This window comes from Lampris incognitus, chromosome 8 (genome assembly GCF_029633865.1).
Source record: "Lampris incognitus isolate fLamInc1 chromosome 8, fLamInc1.hap2, whole genome shotgun sequence".
NCBI classification, from domain to species: domain Eukaryota; kingdom Metazoa; phylum Chordata; class Actinopteri; order Lampriformes; family Lampridae; genus Lampris; species Lampris incognitus.
In genome coordinates this window covers 25792026-25816161 of record NC_079218.1, presented here as the reverse complement: position 1 = coordinate 25816161, position 24136 = coordinate 25792026, and the positions used below count along the sequence as shown (strand labels likewise).

The 24136-nt window shown below is 41.8% G+C and overlaps 1 protein-coding gene across 1 annotated transcript in view; it reads right to left on the bottom strand.

Annotated features, from left to right (window-relative positions):
• Nucleotides 1-24136, bottom strand: part of LOC130116947 (kin of IRRE-like protein 3) — a 290382-nt gene that overhangs the window by 10164 nt on the left and 256082 nt on the right. Inside the window, exons 7-11 of the mRNA XM_056285055.1 lie at nucleotides 10008-10156; nucleotides 9664-9791; nucleotides 7262-7388; nucleotides 5724-5824; nucleotides 3825-4023 (exon numbers count right to left, since the gene is read on the bottom strand). Of these exons, the coding sequence (XP_056141030.1) occupies nucleotides 3825-4023; nucleotides 5724-5824; nucleotides 7262-7388; nucleotides 9664-9791; nucleotides 10008-10156 (704 nt within the window). The remainder of the gene's footprint in view (nucleotides 1-3824; nucleotides 4024-5723; nucleotides 5825-7261; nucleotides 7389-9663; nucleotides 9792-10007; nucleotides 10157-24136) is intronic.

Below are 24136 nucleotides of genomic sequence, written 5' to 3'. Positions count from 1 at the left end.
TCACCACCATATGTTGTGAAATGAATAGAAAATAGAGTCAAGACATTGACAAGGTTAGAAATAATGATTTGTATTTGAAATAAGATTTTTTTTACATCAAACTTTGCTTTCGTCAAAGAATCCTCCATTTGCAGCAATTACAGCATTGCAGACCTTTGGCATTCTAGCTGTTAATTTGTTGAGGTAATCTGGAGAAATTGCACCCCACGCTTCCAGAAGCAGCTCCCACAAGTTGGATTGGTTGGATGGGCACTTCTTTGAGCAGATTGAGTTTCTGGAGCATCACATTTGTGGGGTCAATTAAACGCTCAAAATGGCCAGAAAAAGAGAACTTTTATCTGAAACTCGACAGTCTATTCTTGTTCTTAGAAATGAAGGCTATTCCATGCGAGAAATTGCTAAGAAATTGAAGATTTCCTACACCGGTGTGTACTACTCCCTTCAGAGGACAGCACAAACAGGCTCTAACCAGAGTAGAAAAAGAAGTGGGAGGCCGCGTTGCACAACTGAGCAAGAAGATAATTACATTAGAGTCTCTAGTTTGAGAAACAGACGCCTCACAGGTCCCCAACTGGCATCTTCATTAAATAGTACCCGCAAAACACCAGTGTCAACATCTACAGTGAAGAGGCGGCTGCGGGATTCTGGGCTTCAGGGCAGAGTGGCAAAGAAAAAGCCATATCTGAGACTGACCAATAAAAGAAAAAGATTAAGATGGGCAAAAGAACACAGACATTGGACAGAGGAAGACTGGAAAAAAGTGTTGTGGACGGATGAACCCAAGTTTGAGGTGTTTGGATCACAAAGAAGAACGTTTGTGAGACGCAGAACAAATGAAAAGATGCTGGAAGAATGCCTGACGCCATCTTTTAAGCATGGTGGAGGTAATGTGATGGTCTGGGGTTGCTTTGGTGCTGGTAAGGTGGGAGATTTGTACAGGGTAAAAGGGATTCTGAATAAGGAAGGCTATCACTCCATTTTGCAACGCCATGCCATACCCAGTGGACAGCGCTTGATTGGAGCCAATTTCATCCTACAACAGGACAATGACCCTAAACACACCTCCAAATTGTGCAAGAACTATTTAGAGCAGAAGCAGGCAGCTGGTATTCTATCGGTAATGGAGTGGCCAGCGCAGTCACCAGATCTGAACCCCATTGAGCTGTTGTGGGAGCAGCTTGACCGTATGGTACGCAAGAAGTGCCCATCCAACCAATCCAACTTGTGGGAGCTGCTTCTGGAAGCGTGGGGTGCAATTTCTCCAGATTACCTCAACAAATTAACAGCTAGAATGCCAAAGGTCTGCAATGCTGTAATTGCTGCAAATGGAGGATTCTTTGACGAAAGCAAAGTTTGATGTAAAAAAAATCTTATTTCAAATACAAATCATTATTTCTAACCTTGTCAATGTCTTGACTCTATTTTCTATTCATTTCACAACATATGGTGGTGAATAAGTGTGACTTTTCATGGAAAACACAAAATTGTTTGGGTGATCCCAAACTTTTGAACGGTAGTGTAAGTCTGATTAGTCTATATGTTTCTGCGTGGATTATCGCAAAATGAATGATGTCCATCTAATGCCGCAGGACGGCGAACCTCTAGACCGGCTCTGCTTGCTTTTTTATGGTACTGGCAGATCCCCTTGTCTCCAAAGTCTAAGGGAAAAAAATGGCTTTCTCTACACTGTACAGTTTGTACCAATTTGTGACACTTCTGTTCCATTGTTCAGAGCCTCAGCCATATTTCGAAGCCTCATGGACCTGGTGCTGCCACCTACTTGGATGATGTTATCATCCACAGTAGCGGCTGGGACCGGCATATACAGCAGGTGGTGGAGATGCTGGAGTCTGAGGGAGGCGGGGCTCACGGCCAACTCAAAGAAGAGTGCGGTCAGGCTGCGGGAGGTAGGTTATCTGGCGTACCACCTGGGTGGCAAGCTCGTGTGCCCCCAGATAGATAAGACCACAGCGATTGTGGCCAGCCCAAGCCCTAAGATGAAAAAGCAGATGAGGGCATTCTGGGACTGGCCTGCTATTATAGACAGTTCATTCCCGCCTTTGTGGAGCTGACCCTGACGGACCTCACCTGAAAGGCTGCCTTAGATTTGGTCCAGTGGCGTTCGAGAAGGTTAAACAACCCTCTGTGGGCAGCCTATGCTCCACACTCCTAACTTCTCTTTCCCTTGCAGACTGATGCGTCGGACAGAGGGCCGGGGGCCGTTTTGTCCTAGGAGGAGGAGGGAGTCGACTGCTCATTGCTGTACATAAGCTGCAAGCTGGCTGGCTGGCTGAGACAGAGCAGAGGTACAGCACCATGTAAAAGGAGTGTTTGGCCATCAGATGGGCAGTCGTCACCCTCCACTCCTACCTCCTAGGTTGCTCATTCACCCTTTGTTCAGATCATGCCCTGCTCGAGTGGCTCCACTATATGAAGGATGCCAACGCATGGATCACCCATTGGTATCTGGCCTTACAGCCATTTAAGTTCAAAGCGGTTCATAGGCCAGGGACGTAGATGTTCATGGCCGATTTCCTCTCTTGCTCGGGGGGAGGGGTTTGGCTGGATGTGGCCCCAGCCTAAGTCAGGCGGTAGGGTATGTGGTAGTAGGGTTTGGTTAAGCCTCAGCTGCAAGTGAAGAGAGAGGGGGTGGGGTTGCGGGGGAGCATACACAATAGAAGGGCTGATTGATCAGCCTCAGGTGTGCGAGACTAACACCCTGCTCTTTATATTCTGCAGTAAAGCTGGGCCCTGGTATGACACACTGACAAACACATGAGCAAACACAGCAGACGAAGAAAAAGAAAATAGACAAAAACGGACAAAGAAGGCTCATCAAATGCTGAGCACCAGCCGATGCAGCATACAAGCAAAGACTTTTGAGTTTGTAAATAAAAACCCGCTGTGTTATCGCTAATCCGTGTCCGTCCTCCATCTCTGAAACCTCCCGTGGCACGAGACTTGCCACAACCGGTAATACCAAAAGGTGAGGATGAGGTTGTTATCAATCATGCAATTGACAACAAAAATGTTTGCAGTTATGCAAGTTTTAGATTCAAAGCAAAGGTTCCAACCAATAAAAAAAAAAAGGGACGAAACCGAGAAGATGATTAAAAATAGATAAACTGTGTCACATATCAACCATAAGACATTGCAAGAACCAGTGACCTTTCTATACAGGTAAGAGGATTAAACACTGTCACATCCCTTACATTTCAAGTTATTTCAAAAATTGTCAGTGTTATATACTGTAACACAACTCTACCAGAGTGTTACATTTCTAATATATTTTACTCAAAGTTGTCTGTTCATCCTCTACATATTCAGATGTTTCAATTTGGACAAATACTCTTACAGGTGGTGTGTACATTGACACACACATACACCTCAATGTAGTGTATAACGGGGACAATAAATAAAAGTCAAACACATTTTTAACATGTCTGATGCGATCACAATCCGCACGGATACATCTAGACAGTCTCTCTCTCTCTCTCTCACACACACACACTTGTTTATCTATACTTGTCAGGACCCTCATTGACTACATTAATTCCCCAGAACTACATACATACCATCCCTTATCCTAACCCTAAACCTAAAATAATAGACCCCTGAAGAAGTGAGGACTGGCCAAAACGTCCTCTCTTTGCAAAAATATCATCTCTCTTATGGCTAGAATCTCAAATTAGTCCTCACAAATATAGCTGAAAAATCACACACTGAGACACTGTGCTGATATCTTAATATACCACTTTTTCAAAAGATGCTTGTCTGTTTGAGCTACACCGCAGTGTTACTGTAGGTAAAACAGTAGTGTTCACCTTGCTCTTTCAGGCGTATGATCTCTGTATCAGAGCCAAAGCTGTTCCACGCAGTGCAGTTGTAAATGGTCTGAAAATCAGCAGGGACGATGTTGGTCATGGTCAGGGTAGAGATTACTCCTTCCTCCGTGCTGACTGTCTCCACAGTGTAGCGGCCAGATGTCCCAGACTCCAATACAGTCTCCTTCCATGACCAGGCCTGCAGGATGACAGGGATAAGTTCGGGAATGACACACAGCAACCACATGGGGCAGTGTGGCTATGCAAAGAGCAATAGCTACGTAAACATGAACACTCAATACAAGCATATATGTTTATGCATGTACAATACATGTATTTGGTATACTCTGTGGTATCAAACACACAGTTTTAGAGCATGCCAGTCATTTCAGACATGTCTTTTTTTACTGTTTCTCTTCTAATTAAATTTAATTCACTTTGTTTTTTTTCCATTGACATTTACTCAACTAATTGCAAGACTTGAATTTACTCTGCTGAAAATACAATAACTGTACTTCTTACACCTTCCTTGGGGGAATATTATTTTTCCATTTGTCTTGTGTTGTTGTTTTTTCAAATTTTCTACAATTCAGTGTGCATGAGTTTCCTCAAATTTCTTTCTGGTCAGTTCATGTTTGCATGGTTTTAAAGAGCTACAAGTCACATATTGCTTATTGCTATCAGAGACTGGTTCCCTTCTTAGTCACTCACTACACACCGTGAACAGTGTCAGTAAAACTCTGACACAAAAAAGTCTGTCATAGCTAAAACATAATAGTTGTTGAAGACCTTAACTCCAACCTCAGTATGGTTCCTCTTGTTTAAACATTCTCACCATGATTACCAAGATTTACTGTATAAACACACATGTTGTATAATATCTACATTCCGAGACTGATAGTGTCAATACTGATACTTCTCAACTTTCTTCCCTAGTCACCTGTTAGGTTTTGATGTGATTTTAATTTCTGAGCAGAGTAGGGGTTTAGCCTGCAGTTCAATCACACCTTTTAACCTTCTAGGAGCCCTCCGTACACATGGTCATTGCAGCTGTTCCAAGGTCTAGGCTGAATTCTAAAGGGGACTTGGCTTTTGCCATCAGAGCCCCTAAGGCCCAGAACGACTCATCTGAGGAGCTTACAGGACTGAATCAATGTGATGTTTGGAATTACTTCTTTAAACTTAATGCACTGAGTTGTTTTAACCATTTGTCTTTCATTCTGTCTTATTAAGTCACTGTTATATTGTATTTATCCTCTTATTTGATATATATATATATAGTTTTTTCCCCGAAACTGTCAATGGTGTTGTTTTAAGTGCTCAACTAATGAGGAGCAGAACATCAATACAGATACAGGAGAAAAAAAAAGTTTTAATACAACTGTAATGTATTAAAACATTTTTTTCCTGTATATATTTTGTGGAGCCTTTTTTTAACTGTTAGCTAAAACATTTGTGCCATACAAAGTTGTCACTATGACTGCTACTACCGCTACTACTAATAAAACATAATTTGTATTATTATCATTATTAATATAATAACAAGAACAGAATGTTTGCACAGTGTTTGTAAGCAATAGATTCACCCAAAACCCTATACAATTATCTTCGTTGCATTTTTCATGACTTAATCAATTTTTTACTAGCAGTTGACTTAGCCTAGAGAACATCATGGGTCAAACTAAGTTTTATTTGAGTCTCTATTATCATGATATGCTCAAATTTGTATTGCACCTGTGTCATACCCTCTACTCTGACGATCTGTAATGCCATTGACCTCTCCTTGTTCTTCCCCTTAGAGCTGTGACTTTCGGACTAATGAGGCGCACCCCTCGCACTGATCAAACTCCCGTGCATCAAAAGAAATGGAAGAAAGAAAGGAGGGAATAAGGGACTCACAATACGGTCGGGTGGAGGGGTGCTGCGGATGAAGCATTTAATTTGTCCCTTCTCTCCATGCAACGCCTGCTGGGTCTGGGTGCTAGAGATAGTAGGAGGACCTGCAAACACACAGCCAAGGCAGAAACACTTAATCATCTCAAGATTAAGCCATACATCATCCAGAGGATCACAGTTAACTGCGGTGGTACACTGAGGTGTCCTGAGGTAATACCCACATCATATTTGCGCTTAAATTCCTGTGGTATTAAACCTTCACTGATTCGAATCAGTAGTTGCTATTTGTGGGTGTTTTGCAGAGAAGTGTGATGGACAGAAGCCTTTAATGGCGATGGGGGAAAAAGAAAGGGAGGGAGGGAAGCAGTGGCAAATAAATATGATAATATCAATGGTCATTCTTGTAGTGCTGCTGCCTATCAAACCAATGACTTTCTATCAGTTTGTATTTGAATGAGGCTGAGTCTTTGAAATGGTCTGACCTTTTGCTTCTGCACTACTATAGACTGTGACAGCCTTGACATGGGAGCTTTTCACAAACTGAAGACTTGCTGACCGTCACAAATCTAACATTTTCTGTTTCCGTTCAACTGCGCTCCATTTCCCACAGAGAGAGCCTCACAAACCTGTATTTTCACTGTACTGAAACAACATAGATTCTTGTAAAATATAGAGACAATAGAGTCAGGGAGTAGGAGAGATGGATTTGTGTTAAGTGGAGGAGATGATAACTGTTTCGATGCATCACCATTGGTTACACATCACTGTTTCTCTGTAGATAATTTCCCAGCTCATACTTTTTATTTCTAAGCATGGCTGGTTTTTCTCTGGAATAGGATGATGCTACTTGTTCGATGTGTCCTCCAACACCCTGATTTAAAAACTTTTATCCTGGGGACACAATTTTCCTCACAACTCAAAATGGATTTTGCAGGCTAGGCTAGGCTAATTATCTGGCCCAAGTTCTTGCTTTGTCACAAGATCCACCATAAAGTCTACCCACCTGAGCGATGTGCTTATTTATTAGTATTATAACCTACAGGACCTTGGCTGCAAGTGAGAAGTTAGTCAATATGCTGACCGGCTTTGAAACCTTGATGCATTTACTATGTATTGATTGGTTCACAAAGGTCGTAATCATTTTAATATAATGATACCTTGTTAATGTCTATTGACATTTGTCCTGTTCCAATTTTTTTCAGCAAGAATGCTTAGGTGGCTTGAAGGAAGCTGACCACAATATAGTTTAAAACCTTTGAGTAAAAAAAATAAAAATAGGGTTGTTGTTATTATTGAAAAGTTTGATGTTGGAATTTGTCAGAAGGCAATTCACATGACACAGTATGCAAAATTACATATTTTAATCCATAATTTTTGCTGATTATAAAATCAATTTATTTCAATTCATAGCCCAGATGCAATCTGTTCCAGGCACAGGCCAAAAAGCCGTCATTCATACTTCAGCTTAACTTTTTGTCCTAGTAAGGTTTTGCGTAGGAACTGTGCCATTAGCATTCTTGGTGTGATATGTGTGTACTTACCATTCACAGTGAGTGACACCTCCTTTTCCCCAGCACCCACTCTAGGGACTACAGCCCGACACACATACTTCCCAGCATCCTCTTGCTTCACTGCTTTCAGTGTCAGAGTGTTCTCGTTGCTTAGTACCTATGTGTTGGGGGACGATGTTTGAAAGGTCAGAAACATTGCTCTTTCCCATCTAGCAAAAATCAAACTTAACTCAACTTCTCAAGCTTTGTGACACTGAAAGGATTTGCATTTGGAAGTCCTTGACTTCTTAAGGGAAATATTAAAAGTACAATATGGCATCTTTGAAAGCTGCACCACTTTGCATTATTTCTATTTACAAGCCTTAAATTATTGAATCTCGTCATTTTTTTTCTATTCAATTTTCATTCTTTTAAGTATTCAGTCGTCAGTCAACATTAATGGTCCGGATTAGTAGTTTTACATTACATCTTGTTCATATGAAAGATAAGCACTAATTTTTTAAGCCTTCGGGGAGAGTCATGCACATATACTGTAATTTTACTTGTTTTGTTTCATAGATAAGGTAGCCCATCTTAAACAGAATAGTCTTCAAACACGGGTCTGAAATTAAGTACCCCTAAGAAACAGTTTCAAAACTACAGAAAAGGGTGGGAATATTTTCTTGCAATTTTTTGAATATTTATTTTTCAAGTTTAGTGTTTCCATCAGGTACATGGATTTAAAGGTGCAATACTTAATTAAAATGTAAACAAAAGAGTTGCACTAGCGATCAAAACACAAAACACAGGATTGGAACCTGCCATCACTGCCAAACTGACTGACTGATTGGTCTCTTAATACTAGGACTAACACTAGACGCCAACTAAATGCAAGTTTCTAATGTTTTCTGATGCTATAAAATGTTTGTTTACACTGGTAATGTTTGTAAACACTCGAGTAAAACAAGCCTGTAATTTTAATTACGATCAGTTGAGAAAAACACAACATGCTTATTTTCAGGCTATAACTCTGTGGTACGGTGGCGCAGTGGTTAGCGTGGTCGCCTCACAGCAAGAAGGTCCTGGGTTCGAGCCCCTGGGTAGTCCAACCTTGGGGGGTCGTCCCAGGTCGTCCTCTGTGTGGAGTTTGCATGTTCTCCCCGTGTCTGCGTGGGTTTCCTCTGGGGGCTCCGGTTTCCTCCCACAGTCCAAAGACATGTAGGTCAGATGAATTGGCCATACTAAATTGTCCCTAGGTATGAATGTGTGTGTGTGCGTCGGCCCTGTGTGATGGCCTAGCGGCCTGTCAAGGGTGTCTCCCCGCCTGCTGCCCACTGACTACTGGGATAGGCTACAGCATCCCCACGACCCTGAGAGCAGGATAAGCAGGTCGGATAATGGATGGATGGAACTCAAACTCTTCAAACGTGTGTTAATGAACCTCAATTTGATATGGTCAAATAAATCACAGATTGGGGGTTTAACATTTTTGAGAAGCTGATGCAAAACTCATAATAACAGTGACCGCACAATTAGCAGCATGAATGTCTCACAGGATATTCGGCAGATGTAACGAGAAGAATGACTAAATGAATATAATTTTTTCCAGTACTACGATGAAGAAATCTGTTTCATGATGGGATTTAAGATTAATTTACGATTAAAGGGTAATATTAATACAAGCTTCCAGTTAATACAATTGCCACACTGTACATACATTAAAAAAAAAATATCTTGTGGGTTGTAGAGGGAGGTGGGGGTGTTTCTCTAAAACTGGCACTGTAGAAATGCACTTCTGACTGACAGGTTGTAATCAGTTTTTATTTTCTTTTATTATTTCTGGTTTAGGGTCACTGATGACAGACTATTTTGAAACGTTCAGTCTTAACGTAGCCAATCAGGGTGCAGTCGGCAGTGCGGCAAGAGTAGAAATGTCAACCAAAACAGGACAGCACAACTCCCTCTTTTTTTTTTCCATTGAAAGTGGTTTGCTGAAGTCCCTATGGGCAATGTTAAAATTGCATAGCATTGATGGGCTTCATCACGTAAAAGGCATGGAGACACAGCTACCCACAGCTCAAAAATAAGATTTGGGTTTTAATTACATACTCGCATTTAGTTCATGAATTTCAAAATATCCTTTTCAATATAATCATTTAACATATTGTACAAGATTTATATGGATAGCTTCAAAACTGGAAAACACAAGTTTGATCAGTGTATCTATCTCTGTGTGTGTGAGCGGGAAGTAATATAGGGTAGATGAAAATGAATATTTCACATCTAATTTATTGAAGTCTGCCCATGCGATGGTGATTGCACAAGGAATGACTGTGTGCGAAACTCAGTTTAATCAGGAAGATTATGTTAATGTGTTATAGATATGGTCACAAGGGAGTAAACTTTATGTCCAAATGTAACATGAAAGCTATATCACGTGTGATAATACATACCACTCCTGAGCCGCGTTTCATCCAAACGATGGTTAGAGATGGATTTCCTGTCCAGGCACAGTTGAATATAGCATCGGACCCCTGATCCACCTGTAGAGACTGAGGCTCTGCTGCCATCCGTGGTCCGACTGTCAAGAAAGATAGCACATTATCACCTCTGTGCACGTTTAAAGATGATCAGTTTTGGCATGTTAGAAATAGCCTGACATACAGATAAAAGAATTTGAATTTGCCTTTGGCACTGCACGTGTCTGTTTTTTTTTGTACCTATCCTCTATCTAATGTCAGTATGAAATTTAAGTGATCAGTATCAAGATGAATCAGACTAAAGATTTTAAACTCACAGTAGACGTCCACATTCCTGCTGATGTTAGTGTTGCCAAGTGCATTGGTGACCTCACAGGACACGGGCTCAGTAAAGAAAGAGTGGTCTACAACAACCTCATAGATGTCGCCAGTTACCTCCGGGATCAAATTGCCCCCCTTGGCCCACCTGGAAATAGGTCACATCACAAAATATATCAAATGTTTATATGGGTGAGAGAGATGTACACTATAGTAAACATGCTGCATGGAGGGTGTTGGTGTTTTCAACTTGCAATAACACCAAAAGACAGGTCACATTTGCTGCAAGTCCTTTCAAAATGTGCCAATCTATTGACATTTTCACCTCAAATGATGTCCTTTTTTTAAAAAATGTTTACCCCTTTTCTCCCTAATTGTACATAGCCAATTACCCCACTCTTCCAAGCCGTCCCGGTTGCTGCTCCACTCCCTCTGCCAATCTGGGGAGGGCTGCAGACTACCACATGTCTCCTCCGACACATGTGGAGTCACCAGCTGCTTATTTTCACCTAACAGTGAAGAGTTTCACCAGGGGCGCAAGGGAGGATCACGCTATCACCCCGACTGACCAGAGGAGGCGCTAGTGCAGCTACCAGGACACATACCCACATCCGGCTTCCCATCCGCAGACATGGCCAATTGTGTCTGTTGGGACGCCTGACCAAGCCGTAGGCAACACCGGGATTCGAAACGGCGATCCCTGTGTTGGTAGACAATGGAATAGACCGCCACGCCACCTTGACAACCAATGATGTCCTTTTTTGACACCAACAAATTGAATATGATTAGACCTTACAAAGTTTAACTCCAAATAAATGAATAAATAAATATAAAGAGTCCACTCATGCCTCTCCAATGAAATTTATAGATTGTTTTTCTTCTCATATGCTCATAAAGAAATATCAAATATCAATTTAAGTTTAGCAAACCGTGTCTTTTCTAAAAATGAAAATAAAGATCCTATTTATCGTCAGCTGTAATGTAAAAAAAAACATGTTACAAACTCATTTCTACCTAGTGTCCTTTCCTGATGTATAAACCACAGCACTGAACAATGAACAGCAAGACTCGTTTTCAACCGCAAAACCTGCCAATAAGATTAAGCACATCAGCAAATATCTTTGCTGAAGTGTCCAAGACCAAGAAACCAAATTTCTCTCAGTTCCAGGTTTGCTGTTCTGCAGGGAAAGAGGAAAAAAACGGTGTTTCTATGAGAACCTTTGATGTTGCGAGAACAAACAGGTTAGTGCCATTGCTGGTTTTAAATAAACCTTATTATGCCTTCTTTCCATCGGCACCAGTAGGCCGCAGAGCTTTGATGTGCTTTTCAACCTTTAAATATGCCGATACATCTAAAAAGCTTTATCGAGAGGGCTTGGTTTAGAAGATGTTGTTATGGTCATATGCATGGACAGAATTGCTCTATTTTCTATCAGTTGACAGCTCCTTCAATTATCCCCTCTCATCATCATCCTCATCATCATCAAACAATAGACGCGCCAATCCGACTGGAAACGGGAATAAAATATTGCGCTCATCTGAGGCTGCTGCATATCTCACATTGCATATCACACTTGACCAGAACAAGCTTGCGGCTCCCTGTCACTCTTTTGTCAGCCGCAGCGTAGCGAAGTCCCTGAACACATCCAGTGACAGAAATAGATGTAACTGCCTTGTAAAACCACCGTTTGTCTACCATCGGTCTCTTCAAAGGGCTGTGAACCATCACAGAGATGCTGTGTAAGTTTGAGCTTATTTGATCTGAGTTGTGTTGGACTATCTGGGTATGACAGGACATCTCTTGGCGCCTTCAAGACAGACGTGATTATCTTCAGCTCACTGTTCCAACTGGTGACACTGGCAGGTTAATGCTTAACTTCTCATCAGTGGATTGTCAAAAAAATGTGCTTGCTCTTGACAGCAATGTTTCATAACCAACCTACTGTGCGGGGCTTTTGTGTGTGTGTGTGTGTGTGTATATATATATATATATATATATATATATATATGGGTTGCTGAAGCGTCATGTGATGTAGGCTGAAAGGTTCAGGCTACCGATTCCTGCATGCATGACAAACCATGGACAGGCCCCTCCTCGTGGTATTGACCAGACTTCACTTGTGGAGTTGGCACAACCTGGGCAGCGCTCAGCTGGCTAAAGCCTAACGGGACCGCGGACTGGCGGTTATAAAAATTCCACACATCCCTGGCTTGTAAGTACCTAACAAGTGGGCAGTCCAGACTCCCAATTCGACCATCACTTGGGTGCAACCTGTGGCGGATCCCATCATCTTCACTCGTGTTGCCATGGAATTGGATCCTCGCTGGCCAAGCAGTGTGGACCAGCGTCGCGACCTGATCACCACTTTAATCAAGGCTTTAGCGAATGGCTCCAAGAGTTTTTTTTCTATCTCTTGGAATGGATCCTCGGAAATGACAGACACCAATGACTATCGATCTCTCTCGCTCTGTATATATAAATATATATATGGGCGGACCAGGGGTTAGCGCTGTAGCCTTACAGCAAGAAGGTCCTGGGTTCGAACCCCAGGGTTGTCCAACCTTGGGGATCATCCCAGGTCGTCCTCTGTGTGGAGTTTTCATGTTCTCTCCGTGTCTGCGGTGGGTTTTCTCCGGGTGCTCTGGTTTCCCCCACCATCAAAAGAAACATGCATGTTAGGGTTTATACTCCTGTCTGTGCCTGTGACCAAGGCAATGGGGAAAGAACTGGAGCTGGTCCCCAGGTGCAGCCGCAAGGTGGCAGCCTACTACTCCTAGCTACACAGATCATAGCTAGGATGGGTTAATTTGCAGTAAACAAATTTCCCCAAAGGGACCAATAAAGGAAACTTATTATCATTATGAATAATAATAATACATATATACAGTGCATCCGGAAAGTATTCACACCCCTTCACTTTCCCCACATTTTGTTATGTTACAGCCTTATTCCAAAATTGATTAAATTCCTCTTTTTTTCTCATCAATCTACACACAATACCCCATAATGACAAAGTGAAAAAGGTTTTGTAGAAATGTTTGTAAATTTATTAAAAATAAAAAACTGAAATATTGCATGTACATAAGTATTCACACCCTTTGCTATGACACTCAAAATTGAGCTCAGGTTCATCCTGTTTCCACTGATCATTCTTGAGATGTTTCTACATCTTGGTTGGAGTCCACCTCTAGTAAATTCAATTGATTTGACATGATTTGGAAAGGCACACACCTGTCTATATAAGGTCCCAATGTTGACAGTGCATGTCAGAGCAGAAACCAAGCCATGAAGTCAAAAGAATTGTCTGTGGACCTCCAAGACAGGATTGTATTGAGGCACAGATCTGGGGAAGGGTACAAAAAAATTTCTACAGCTTTGAAGGTTCCAAAGAGCACAGTGGTCTCCATCATTCGTAAATGGAAGAAGTTTGGATCCAACAAGGACCCTTCCTAGAGCTGGCCGCCCAGCCAAACTGAGCAATCGGGGGAGAAGGGCCTTGGTCAGGGCGGTGACCAAGAGCCCAATGGTCACTCTGACAGAGCTCCAGCGTTCCTCTGTGGAGATGGGAGAACCTTCCAGAAGGACAACCATCTCTGCAGCACTCCACCAATCAGGCCTTTATGGTAGAGTGGCCAGACGGAAGCCTCTGCTCAGTAAAAGGCGCATGACAGCCCGCTCGGAGTTTGCCAGACAGCACCTAAAGGACTCTCAGACCATGAGAAACAAGATTCTCTGGTCTGATGAAACCAAGATTGAACTCTTTGGCCTGAATGCCAAATGTCACATCTGGAGGAAACCAGGAACCTCTCATCACCTTGCTAATACCATCCCTACAGTGAAGCATGGTGGTGGCAGCATCATGCTGTGGGGATGTTTTTCAGCGGCAGGAACTGGGAACTAGTCAGGATCGAGGGAAAGATGAATGGAGCTAAGTACAGAGAGATCCTTGATGAAAACCTGCTCCAGATTGCTCAGGACCTCAGACTGGGGTGAAGGTTTACCTTTCAACACGACAACGACCCTAAGCACACAGCCAAGACAACGAAGGAGTGGCTTCGGGACAAGTCCTTGAGTGGCCAAGCCAGAGCACAGACTTGAACCCCATTGAACATCTCTGGAAAGACCTGAACATAGCTGTGCAGCGATGTTCCCCATCTAACCTTACAGAGCTCGAGAGGATCTGCAGAGAAGAATGGGAGAAATACCCCAAATATAGGTGTGCCAAGCTTGTAGCGTCATACTCAAGAAGACTTGAGGCTGTAATCGCTGCCAAGGGTGCCTCAACCAAGTACTGAGTAAAGGGTGCGAATATTTATGTACATACAATATTTCAGTTTTTTATTTTTAATACATTTGCGAAAATTTCTATAAAACCTTTTTCACTTTGTCATTATGGGGTATTGCGTGTAGATTGATGAGAAAAAAAAAGGAATTTAATCCATTTTGGAATAAGGCTGTAACATAACAAAATGTGGGAAAAGTGAAGGGGTGTGAATACTTTCTGGATGCACTGTATAGTGTTTCTTTTTCTTCCGGAAACCATCAATGGTGTTGCTAAAAGTGCTCAACACTGCTATGTATTCAAGTTTTTTTTTTCATGTATACGAGTTTTCATCTATCTTAATATATAATATATATTCTGGAACATGGGACGTCTTTCATGGCCAAAAGTTGTATGTTCATCATTCACTTAAAATGTAGCTGTTTCATCACTGGTTTTATGCTCTGAACCTTTTTGAGGAAATTTAAAATTATGGCCTACAGCACAGAAGGCTATTGTTTGTTACTATTGCAGCTTTTGCCATTGGTGCTGTTGTTTGCAAGGGTTTTAAAAATACACAAAAATGTGCTCTCCTTCTCTTTAACATTGCACCCTGGTTAAGTGAAGAATGCTTAGATAACCTCCTGGATCTGGTAGTTTGCAGAGGGGAAGACATGATTTCATCAGCGCAGTAAATAACAATGCACAATGCTTTTAGTCTGCTCCACACGGTGGTCGTCTGTGATCTGCCATTTGAAGGGTCAAGCAAATGGTCTGGTATAGGCTTGGGGAGTCAAAAGATCCATTAGTGAAAAAGAACTGCGATGAAACAATTCCCAGCCATACAATATGATGAAACAATCACAAGAAGAAGGAAAAAAAATATCGCCACATAGCTTAGACTAAAGGGAAAAATACTTCTCTTTCAGTGGCAGACTCAGGTTGTTTGAGGGGCAGGGGCAAAATAAATAAATAAATAAAAGGGGCACCAGCTGTATGCGATGGTCCACTGGAAGGGCACCCATTAATGCAATGGATCATATTTTCTCCACTGGAAGGCCACCCTGGAGGACAATTTACCATGTTTTTTTTCTACTGGATGGGCAACCTGGAGGGCACATTATCACATTTTCTCCACTGGAAGGGCACCCTAGAGGGCACTTTATCACATTTTGTCCACTGGAAGGGCACCCTAAGCTTAACCCAATACTTACCGTAAACTGATAGCTAACCTATTCAATAGCTAACCCACAGGGCTGAACGAACATAGGGCTGACCCCCAGCTGCAGCTATAACATCAATAATGAGTTTGTTTGATTTAGGTATGCCAGTAAACCTATCAACATTGACAGAGAGACATCACTAATTGTCAATAATATGGTCAATGCTGGTTCTTTGGAACAGCTACATCCAACACACCCATTATTAATTTCATTGGATGCAACTGTGTTTATCCTGCAATGCTAACATCACAGAGTACCAAGAACAGCCTGCCATGTTTTTAACCTTTAGATGCTTTTAAACCTGTAGATGTCAGTCAAGTAAAGACTATTCGTATAGCCCAAAATCAAAAGGTAATACCAAAGGGCTTTACAATCAGTATGACATACAATAATGTATACAACAACATATGGCATATGAAAACAATCTCCCCAAAAATGTTTGTTTGGTTATTCTTAAACATCAAAAGAGGATTCACAAGTAATGCTTCATCTGCAAGCATTTTTACTGTCCAAGGAGGTGACGACTTACATTTTTTTCCCCTATCTTGGTCAAACAGGAATATCTCTGGCTCTGTACATTTCTGTCAGTTTTAAAGTGTGAGGGAGGCGCACTGAGATAGTTTTTGAGGAATTCAGCGATGTGGTTAAAGACCTCCTCTCGGTGGTTCCACCCAACACCAAAAGATGTATTGGCAGCCATCATACAATACCTTAGAGGCAGCTGTTTCACACCATTACAGTTTCTACCTTTAGAAAAAGACTGACTACTTTATACACAGGCTGTGTTGAGAAATGTGCAGTTTCCAACCTGGCCAAGAATAATTAATCTGCCAACACTGAGGCCAATGAGACCGTCGCTGAGTGGGGATCAAGCCTGTGGAATCTCATTAACCCGAGAATGTACCACCATCTGCCCTGTAACAGTGCTGCACTAACAAAACTCACAGAGGAGGCAATGATAAATGCAAAAGGATTGCTGCTGTCAGCATCACCCCGCTCAATACCAGCAAGCTTTTGTCTGCTCTCCTCCAGCCAAACGCAACATTTCAAACTAATGTCTTTACTCTCTCAGTGACCTCTGAATTATTTAAAGGTAAAAAATGTATGCATGACACTACACTCGCAAACACTCAGATGAAGCTTGCACAATGAACACCGTATTGCTTATACTGATGCTGAGGTGGTCTTTGAGATATTTTTATTGTTGATTATACTTTTTTTTTTTCAGCAAAAAGCTGGGTTATTTCACCAAACATTGTGACAAAGGGCTTGGCTGAAAGCTATTTGTCTGCTTAAATGCATCACCCATACTAAACCATTATCATACACAACCAAAGAAGGAGAACATATTAGAATATTTGCAAGAAACTGTTCTTTTTTTTTTTTTTGCAAAGGTAAGGTCAGTGGAACAATGATGATTTATTTGTGATAGTAACAAAACTTGTTTTTTGTGTTGTATTGTATTAAAATTCTCTATAGATTGTACAAAATATATGCTGATACGGATTTATCTGAATGGCAACACCGATGGATATTGTTGGGCTCCAATTTACATACACAAACAGTTACAACTAAAACTTTTACCTCTACCCTTCTCCACCTACACACGCACATGCACGCAAAACACATAAAAATGAGTATACCAAAACAGAGTCAGGTGGCTTGTTGTCCATATAAACAGAAGCCATTTTGTGCTGTTGTGTTCTTATTAGATGTGTGATAGACTAAGCTTAACCAGTGCAACTGAGCCACTCATTAGATCCCACAAAAGTGGAAGAATGAAGAGAACAGCGATCACATCTTTGTTTCGGAATAAAAAAAAAACCCTCCACAGAAGCAGACAAAACTAGCTCTGCAGCTTCCCATAGCGAGGGGAAGGCAGTTGATTTGCGAGCAGCCCTGACTCATTTTCCTCTCTTTACCTTTCCTCTGCCTCCCACTGCTTTCTCTCTCTCTCCCCCCATGGCTGCTCACATAACTTCCATCTCCGCTGGCTCTCGACTGCTTTCCCTCATTCATATTCCTTATCTTTGTTTTACTTTATCTTCCTCCATTCCTCCCGTTCCATCTATCACTTAATTTCTTCTTCCTTCATTTGCAATGTTGGGGGGAGCGCAAACAACCACTAATTAGTCGACTTCCAGCCTTCCCTCTTTCTTCGCCTCTATCTATTCATCCTGTCAATCTGCAAGCCTGCAAGACAGCTGGAGGTATGTGAGGCTATGTAGGGTTGTTGAGATAAATTGTCACCTTACAGTCCCCCTGCCCTGTATCTTGTCCTCGAGCTGCTACTGTCCTTTTACGCCAGACACCCGCAGCTACTTGCAAACAAACACACACACAGAGTAAATAGATACAAATAACGCACATACACTACACACACGCCACTGTTCCTCACAGACCCTGACTGTCGCTTTCCAGGCGACATGGAATGAAAAATATTAACAATGACACAATGTGATGATTTACTGACAGTCTCCAATCTCTTTTTTTTCCACCCAGAAGTTGCTCTCTTTTGGCCATCGTTGACAAGAGAGCGGAGGGAGGAAACCGAGATGAGAGAAGTACAACATCTCAAGCATAGCTCTGCCACTGTAACACGTTCAACACCTCCTCTCTCTCTCTCTCTCAACTGCATTCAGCCTTCAGGCACTCTGATTTTTCTCATCTCACAGTAAATAGTACAACTCAGGTGATCAATAGCCTCCCAAGTCAAGAGGCCATTATGAACCAAGAAGTTTGAGAAATGAACCTGAGGCATGGAAGTAGAAAAGACAGGTAACGGTACACCATGTGATACGGCAGAGCAGAAAATAAGGGAAGAAGGACCTAAGCATAAAATGGTTGAGCCAGCCAAACCCATTCTCCCATTATAGGAGCTGCTCTGACCAGTTTCCTGTAATTGATGAAAACACACGTCTGAAGAGACACTAAGAGACGGAGCCCCCCCCCCCCCCCGCCCAACACAGCCAGCTGCCTATATCTTAAGAAAACTTTCTTCAAAGAGATTGGCTAAGTATTAACTCCCATCAGGTTTTGTTTCAAATATTTCCATCTAGCATGACCCAACAGTGTGTCTGACATTCTTGTGTAGGAAGTGGGGCTGTTGTGAAGCGTCTAGTGTGTTGGTGTAGTGTTCTGTGCTTATCACGTCTCACTCTCAACCTTCACCGCTGGCTAGCAGAAATGCGAACAGGAGAGCTGAGCACGTAAGTCTCTCCTTGCCAGTACATAGCCTCTCCAACAGCAAGCCCTATGTAGGGCCTCCTTGTGGCGACACACGGTAACTAGGTACACCTTGGACGCTGGCTGAACTACAAGGGACTCGGAGGAGGTCTGGCCCCTAGACATGCAGTACGCAGGCCCACCGGTGTGTGGATATTCCCTGATGCCCACGAACCACCCACCAGCTATGGGTTAAATAGTGCCATTGCCCAGTGGATACCTCGGGAGAGGAATAGGCTACGGGAGTAAACCCCTACAGAAAATCAACATCTACAGTGCTTTTGTTTTTTGTTTTTCTTGCCCTTTTGTGTCTGTTTAAGTGGGAGAGTACTGCTGGCGTCGTGTGTGGCTGCCACTTATCCCTCGCGTAGCCCCCCTTCCCATCCACCCCTGTATGTCTGTGTTATGTTTATCTGTTGTCTTGTTTCACCCCTTTTATTGTAAAGTGACTTTGAGTGTTAGAAAAGTGCTATATAAGTTTATTATTATTAAGAGTACTAAACAATATTGCTGATAGCTTAGGGATGTCTATCAGAGATGTAAAAAGGGGGAATATCACAGAAAGTTGAATCAGTTCATCTGGACACAACATTTATTGAGAGAAATTTTTCATCACTCGTCTAAGTGACCTCTTCAGTCTAAACTGACTGCAAATTGACTTTTCCAAACATCGCTTCTCAGTTGCTTTCAAACCCCAAAACACGATGCGCCAGAAGTTGGTACACTCCAAAGATCGGGTCCCCCGGCACAAACAGAGCAATGTAGTGTACACTGTTAAGTGCTAGGAGGATTGCCGTGACTTGTAGATTGGGGAAACCAAATAGACACTGGTGAAGAGGATGTCACAACACAGAAGAACTAACATCAGGCCAGGACTCCACAGTCTACACCCATCTACAGGCCAGTGGCCACCCCTTTCAGGGATGAGGATGGGCACATCCTTGGTAAGAAGGAACGCTGGTTTGAATGGGGAGTCAAAGATGCCACCTATGTGAAGAGGGAATGACCATCCCTGAACTGAGAGGGTGGCCTAAGAGTACATCTGTCACCATCTTACAATGCTGTGATTGCAACTATTCCCCAATCCTCTGAATAGTACACATGGCCATTGTAACCCTAGTTAATGGTCATGGCAATTTGCATATGAAACCTATCGTTTTCGGTCGTTATGGCACTGTATTGTTTATAAGGGTGGGGATACCTGCAGTCAGTTGAGACTGAAGAAATCACTTAGATGAGTGATGAAACGTATTGCTCTCGATAAACGTGTCCACATGAACTGGTTTCTGTAATTTCCTTATTTGGATTATTGAGCATGCATAAAGACAGAAAGGGGGTATGCAACATATGCAGCACATAGGGGTGCTATGCAAAGGGCGGCACCAAAACAATGATGAAAAATATACACATAGAAGATACGAATGTGTCTTTGTTGTTAATTGTCTATGTTTTGTCATTTGAAATAGGTATATGCTGTATTATAGACATATTTTTGAAGTTACAGTCAGGTCTGTACTGAGTTTCGTCAAAAGTTGCATTGTGTATAAGCCCTTGCAATTAACTGAACATTTGCATGAAGTTCAAGATGAAACTGTTTTAACTTAATGCAACAAGGTTCATAAAACAACCAATCAGAGCATACCCCTCATTTGATGTCATGTTGCTCCGCAAATCTGACCCGTTCTGTTCCTTAGGGCTTTCAAAACCCAACATTAAAACCGCGATGGAGACACATCTACCAACATGGACCTTACACAAGGACATTTTTTTTGATCGAATATTTTGAAAGTGAGTCAATTTAATGTAATTAGTCCTCTGTTTTGGGTAAAAGAAGATTTGCTAACTGTTTGGTACCGAGTAACGTTAATCAGTAGTAATTAATGTTAACCAACAATAATGTTAACGTATACACTGCTAAATAGAGATTAATATTTATTGACTATTCAACAGATATTTTATTTACATCATGACTAATCTCAGGCTGTTGCACGTAGTTTTTTTTGGGGGGGGGGTTCCCTCTTTTTCTCCCCAATAGCATTTGGCTGATTACCCTATTTTCCAAGCCATCCCAGTTGTTGCTCCACCCTCTCTGCCAATCCGAGGAGGGCTGCAGAATACCACATGCCTCCTCTGATACATGTGGAGTCGCCAGCCGCTTCTTTTCACCTGACAGTGAGGAGTGTCGCCAGGGGGTCGTAGCGGTTGGGAGGATCACACTATTCCTCCCAGTCCCCCCCCCCCGCCCCCAAACAGGTGCCCCGACCAACCAGAGGAGGTGCTAGTGCAGCGACCAGGACACACATCCACATCCAGCTTCCCACCCATAAACACGGCCAACTGTGTCTGTAGGGACGCCCGACCAAGCCGGAGGTAACACAGGGGTTCGAACCTGCAAGCCCCATGTTGGTAGGCAACAGAGTTGCGCCTAGTTTTGATGGCATTTTGTACATTTGACTTACCCCCTGCTGTTCTGAGAAGACTGAAATTTGATGATTGGGGGGGGGGGGTTGGGGGCAATGTTGATGTTGCATACCCCTCAACAAATGGGTAGTTTTACCCCTGATGTCTATAGGGATGTCCATAAAAAGCTATGGGAAAGAAAATAATCCTAAAATATTGGTTATGGAGTACAGATTTCCCATCAAAGTTTGTTTCCTTTGACAGGTAACAAAAAGGCTGTTCAGTCAGACCTATTTCCCTACTAATAGGCAATGACATAGTTTTGATAAAAGGAAAGAAAAAAAAAGTCCAACAACGCTAAGTTCTCTATGCTCATTGGTTTTATACTCAAAAAGCATCATCACTTGGAGTGATGGTGCTGTCAAGTGGGTCTCCAGGCAGTTTCAGAAAAGAAAGAATCCTTCTTTTCTGAAACTGGACTTTAGCTAAAAAGGCTGTACTATTCATTTTGATCAACCCCAGCATAGTCAAGGCTGTTTCTTCAGTATCACAGAAATTAGCTGACAGGTGCAGTGAAAGACATTATGAAACACTCCTAATTCCTTGACTCTGTTAAAGTGGTTTGCTGGTATGCAGTGAAGACCATCTGTCTGGCTCCTTTTAACAGCGTGAAAACCATATTTCCAAGAACACTCGGATAAATGGGCCAAAGAAAGAAGAACCACCCATTAACAAACATAGCGGCCATTGATGAACACTTATCAGCGGAAAAACTGAGGCAACCAGAGCTTACTGAGAACAGCGATATCCTGAATGCCTACCAAACACCCAAGTTCTTGTAAGTTCCTGATGAAATATGGTGTGCATATTCAAACATGAAAACTAAGATTTATTTGTGGCAGTCTAAATGCAGCTTGAACAAAAAGCCATGAGCTACCAGTCATATGCAATTGAAAACGAGCAAATTTTGTAGGTGCTCAGGTGGACTAACACACCAGCCTCCCAACAATACGAGTCACAGTTCGAATCCCTGTGTAGCTTGTGACTCAGCTTGGCACTGCCAGTGAAAACACATTACCCCTAGTAACAAAGCAAACTGTATTCCCTGCAATGCCCAATGGAGCCAGGTAAAACACCAGGGTTTGAACCATGAACCTCAGTTTTGAGATGCCAATGTGCATCATGAATTACAAAATAAAGAAGACAGTAGATGCCATCTTTTTTACAGTAAACCCAGCAGATAAAATATATGGGTTATACTGTATTTTGCACACAAAAAAAGCAGTGTAGAGGTGCAAATAGAACAATATAAGATGCCTTAAATCTGGATAAAGCTTGTTATATTTAACTGGACTGATTAAAAAGTGGATGTATGCATAATCACATGCAAGTTTCCTAAATGCAATTTTTTTGGCCTTGAATCAAACTGCATACACAGAATTTGCCTATTCTATATGCACATATGATTTTGGACATTTCTTTGCAGGTTTATGTAAAGAACCACTTTTTTTCTCATCCCCTTCAAACTGGAGGAACATCGGGCAGTGGGCCTATGTATGTTTGACTGCTTAGCATTGAAAATATGGAAATTAGCGGTAACATTGAGCTTTACATGAAGCTGTACTGCATTTTTTCCTGACACAGTTAAAGAAAAAAGTGAGTTGCATGTAAAACAGGCTATTACCATCACATGGTGCATATTAACACACATGAAATAATTGAAAGCGTCATACAGTGTATAATTTTTGCAATATGCTCGAAAAGCACATTTTCAATTAAAAAGAAAACACAGTGTAAAAGATGTGAAGCCTTACTGTGCAGGAGGACTATTTCTTTTGTAATGAGAAAAAAAACTCATTAAATTGCATAGAACAACTACCTACCACACAACTCCAATCAGCTCCACCTGCTTTTCATGCAGTGCTATCCAAGTGCACACCTCCAGTGTTAGCAATAGAGATGTTTCTGTGAAAAAGGTCTGTGGTGGATACATTGGCATGCGTGCTCTATAGGCTGTCACTAACTCTTCTACAGGAAAAGTAGCTGTCAGCGGCCTCAAAGTCACTAGATGTCATCATCAAACAATATGCATATAAATCTGCTAATAAAGTGTTTCATGATAGAGAAAGGGCTATAGTGACTAAGAGAAAAAAACCGTGGGAGAACTGTGAGCGTGTGAATGAGTCACTGAGTTCCTGCAGAACAGTAGGCGCCTTATATAACTTCAGTGATTTATTATTATTTTGTGGGATTTCTAATTTCTCATTTATTGTTATCATTCATTATTTCCTTATATATATATATAGTTTTAAGGGCTGACAGATCCAGGGCACATGCATTTCATTGTATCTGAAGGTACATGGTACTTTTTATATGTATTTAAGATAATAAAGTTGAAGTTGAACTTGAGTCAGTGAGATTCTCTCCAGGTCCATGAGTGGTTTGCATCTGAAGAGACAACAACTAATAACGAAATCAATGAGTGATTCAGGGGAAGCGATAACCTAATGTACAGTGCATCCAGAAAGTATTCACACCCCTTCACTTTCTCCACATTTTGTTATGTTACAGCTTTATTCCAAAATGGATTAAATTCCTCTTTTTTTCTCATCAATCTACACACAATACCCCATAATGAAAAAGTGAAAAAGGTTTTGTAGAAATTTATTAAAAATAAAAAACTGAAATATTGCATGTACATAAGTATTCACACCCTTTGCTATGACACTCAAAATTGAGCTCAGGTTCATCCTGTTTCCACTGATCACCCTTGAGATGTTTCTACATCTTGATTGGAGTCCACCCATAGTAAATTCAATTGATTTGACATGATTTGGAAAGGCACACACCTATCTATATAAGGTCCCACTGTTGACAGTGCATGTCAGAGCAGAAACCAAGCCATGAAGTCAAAGGAATTGTCTGTGGACCTCCGAGACAGGATTGTATCGAGGCACAGATCTGGGGAAGGGTACAAAACAAATTCTACAGCTTTGAAGGTCCTGAAGAGCACAGTGG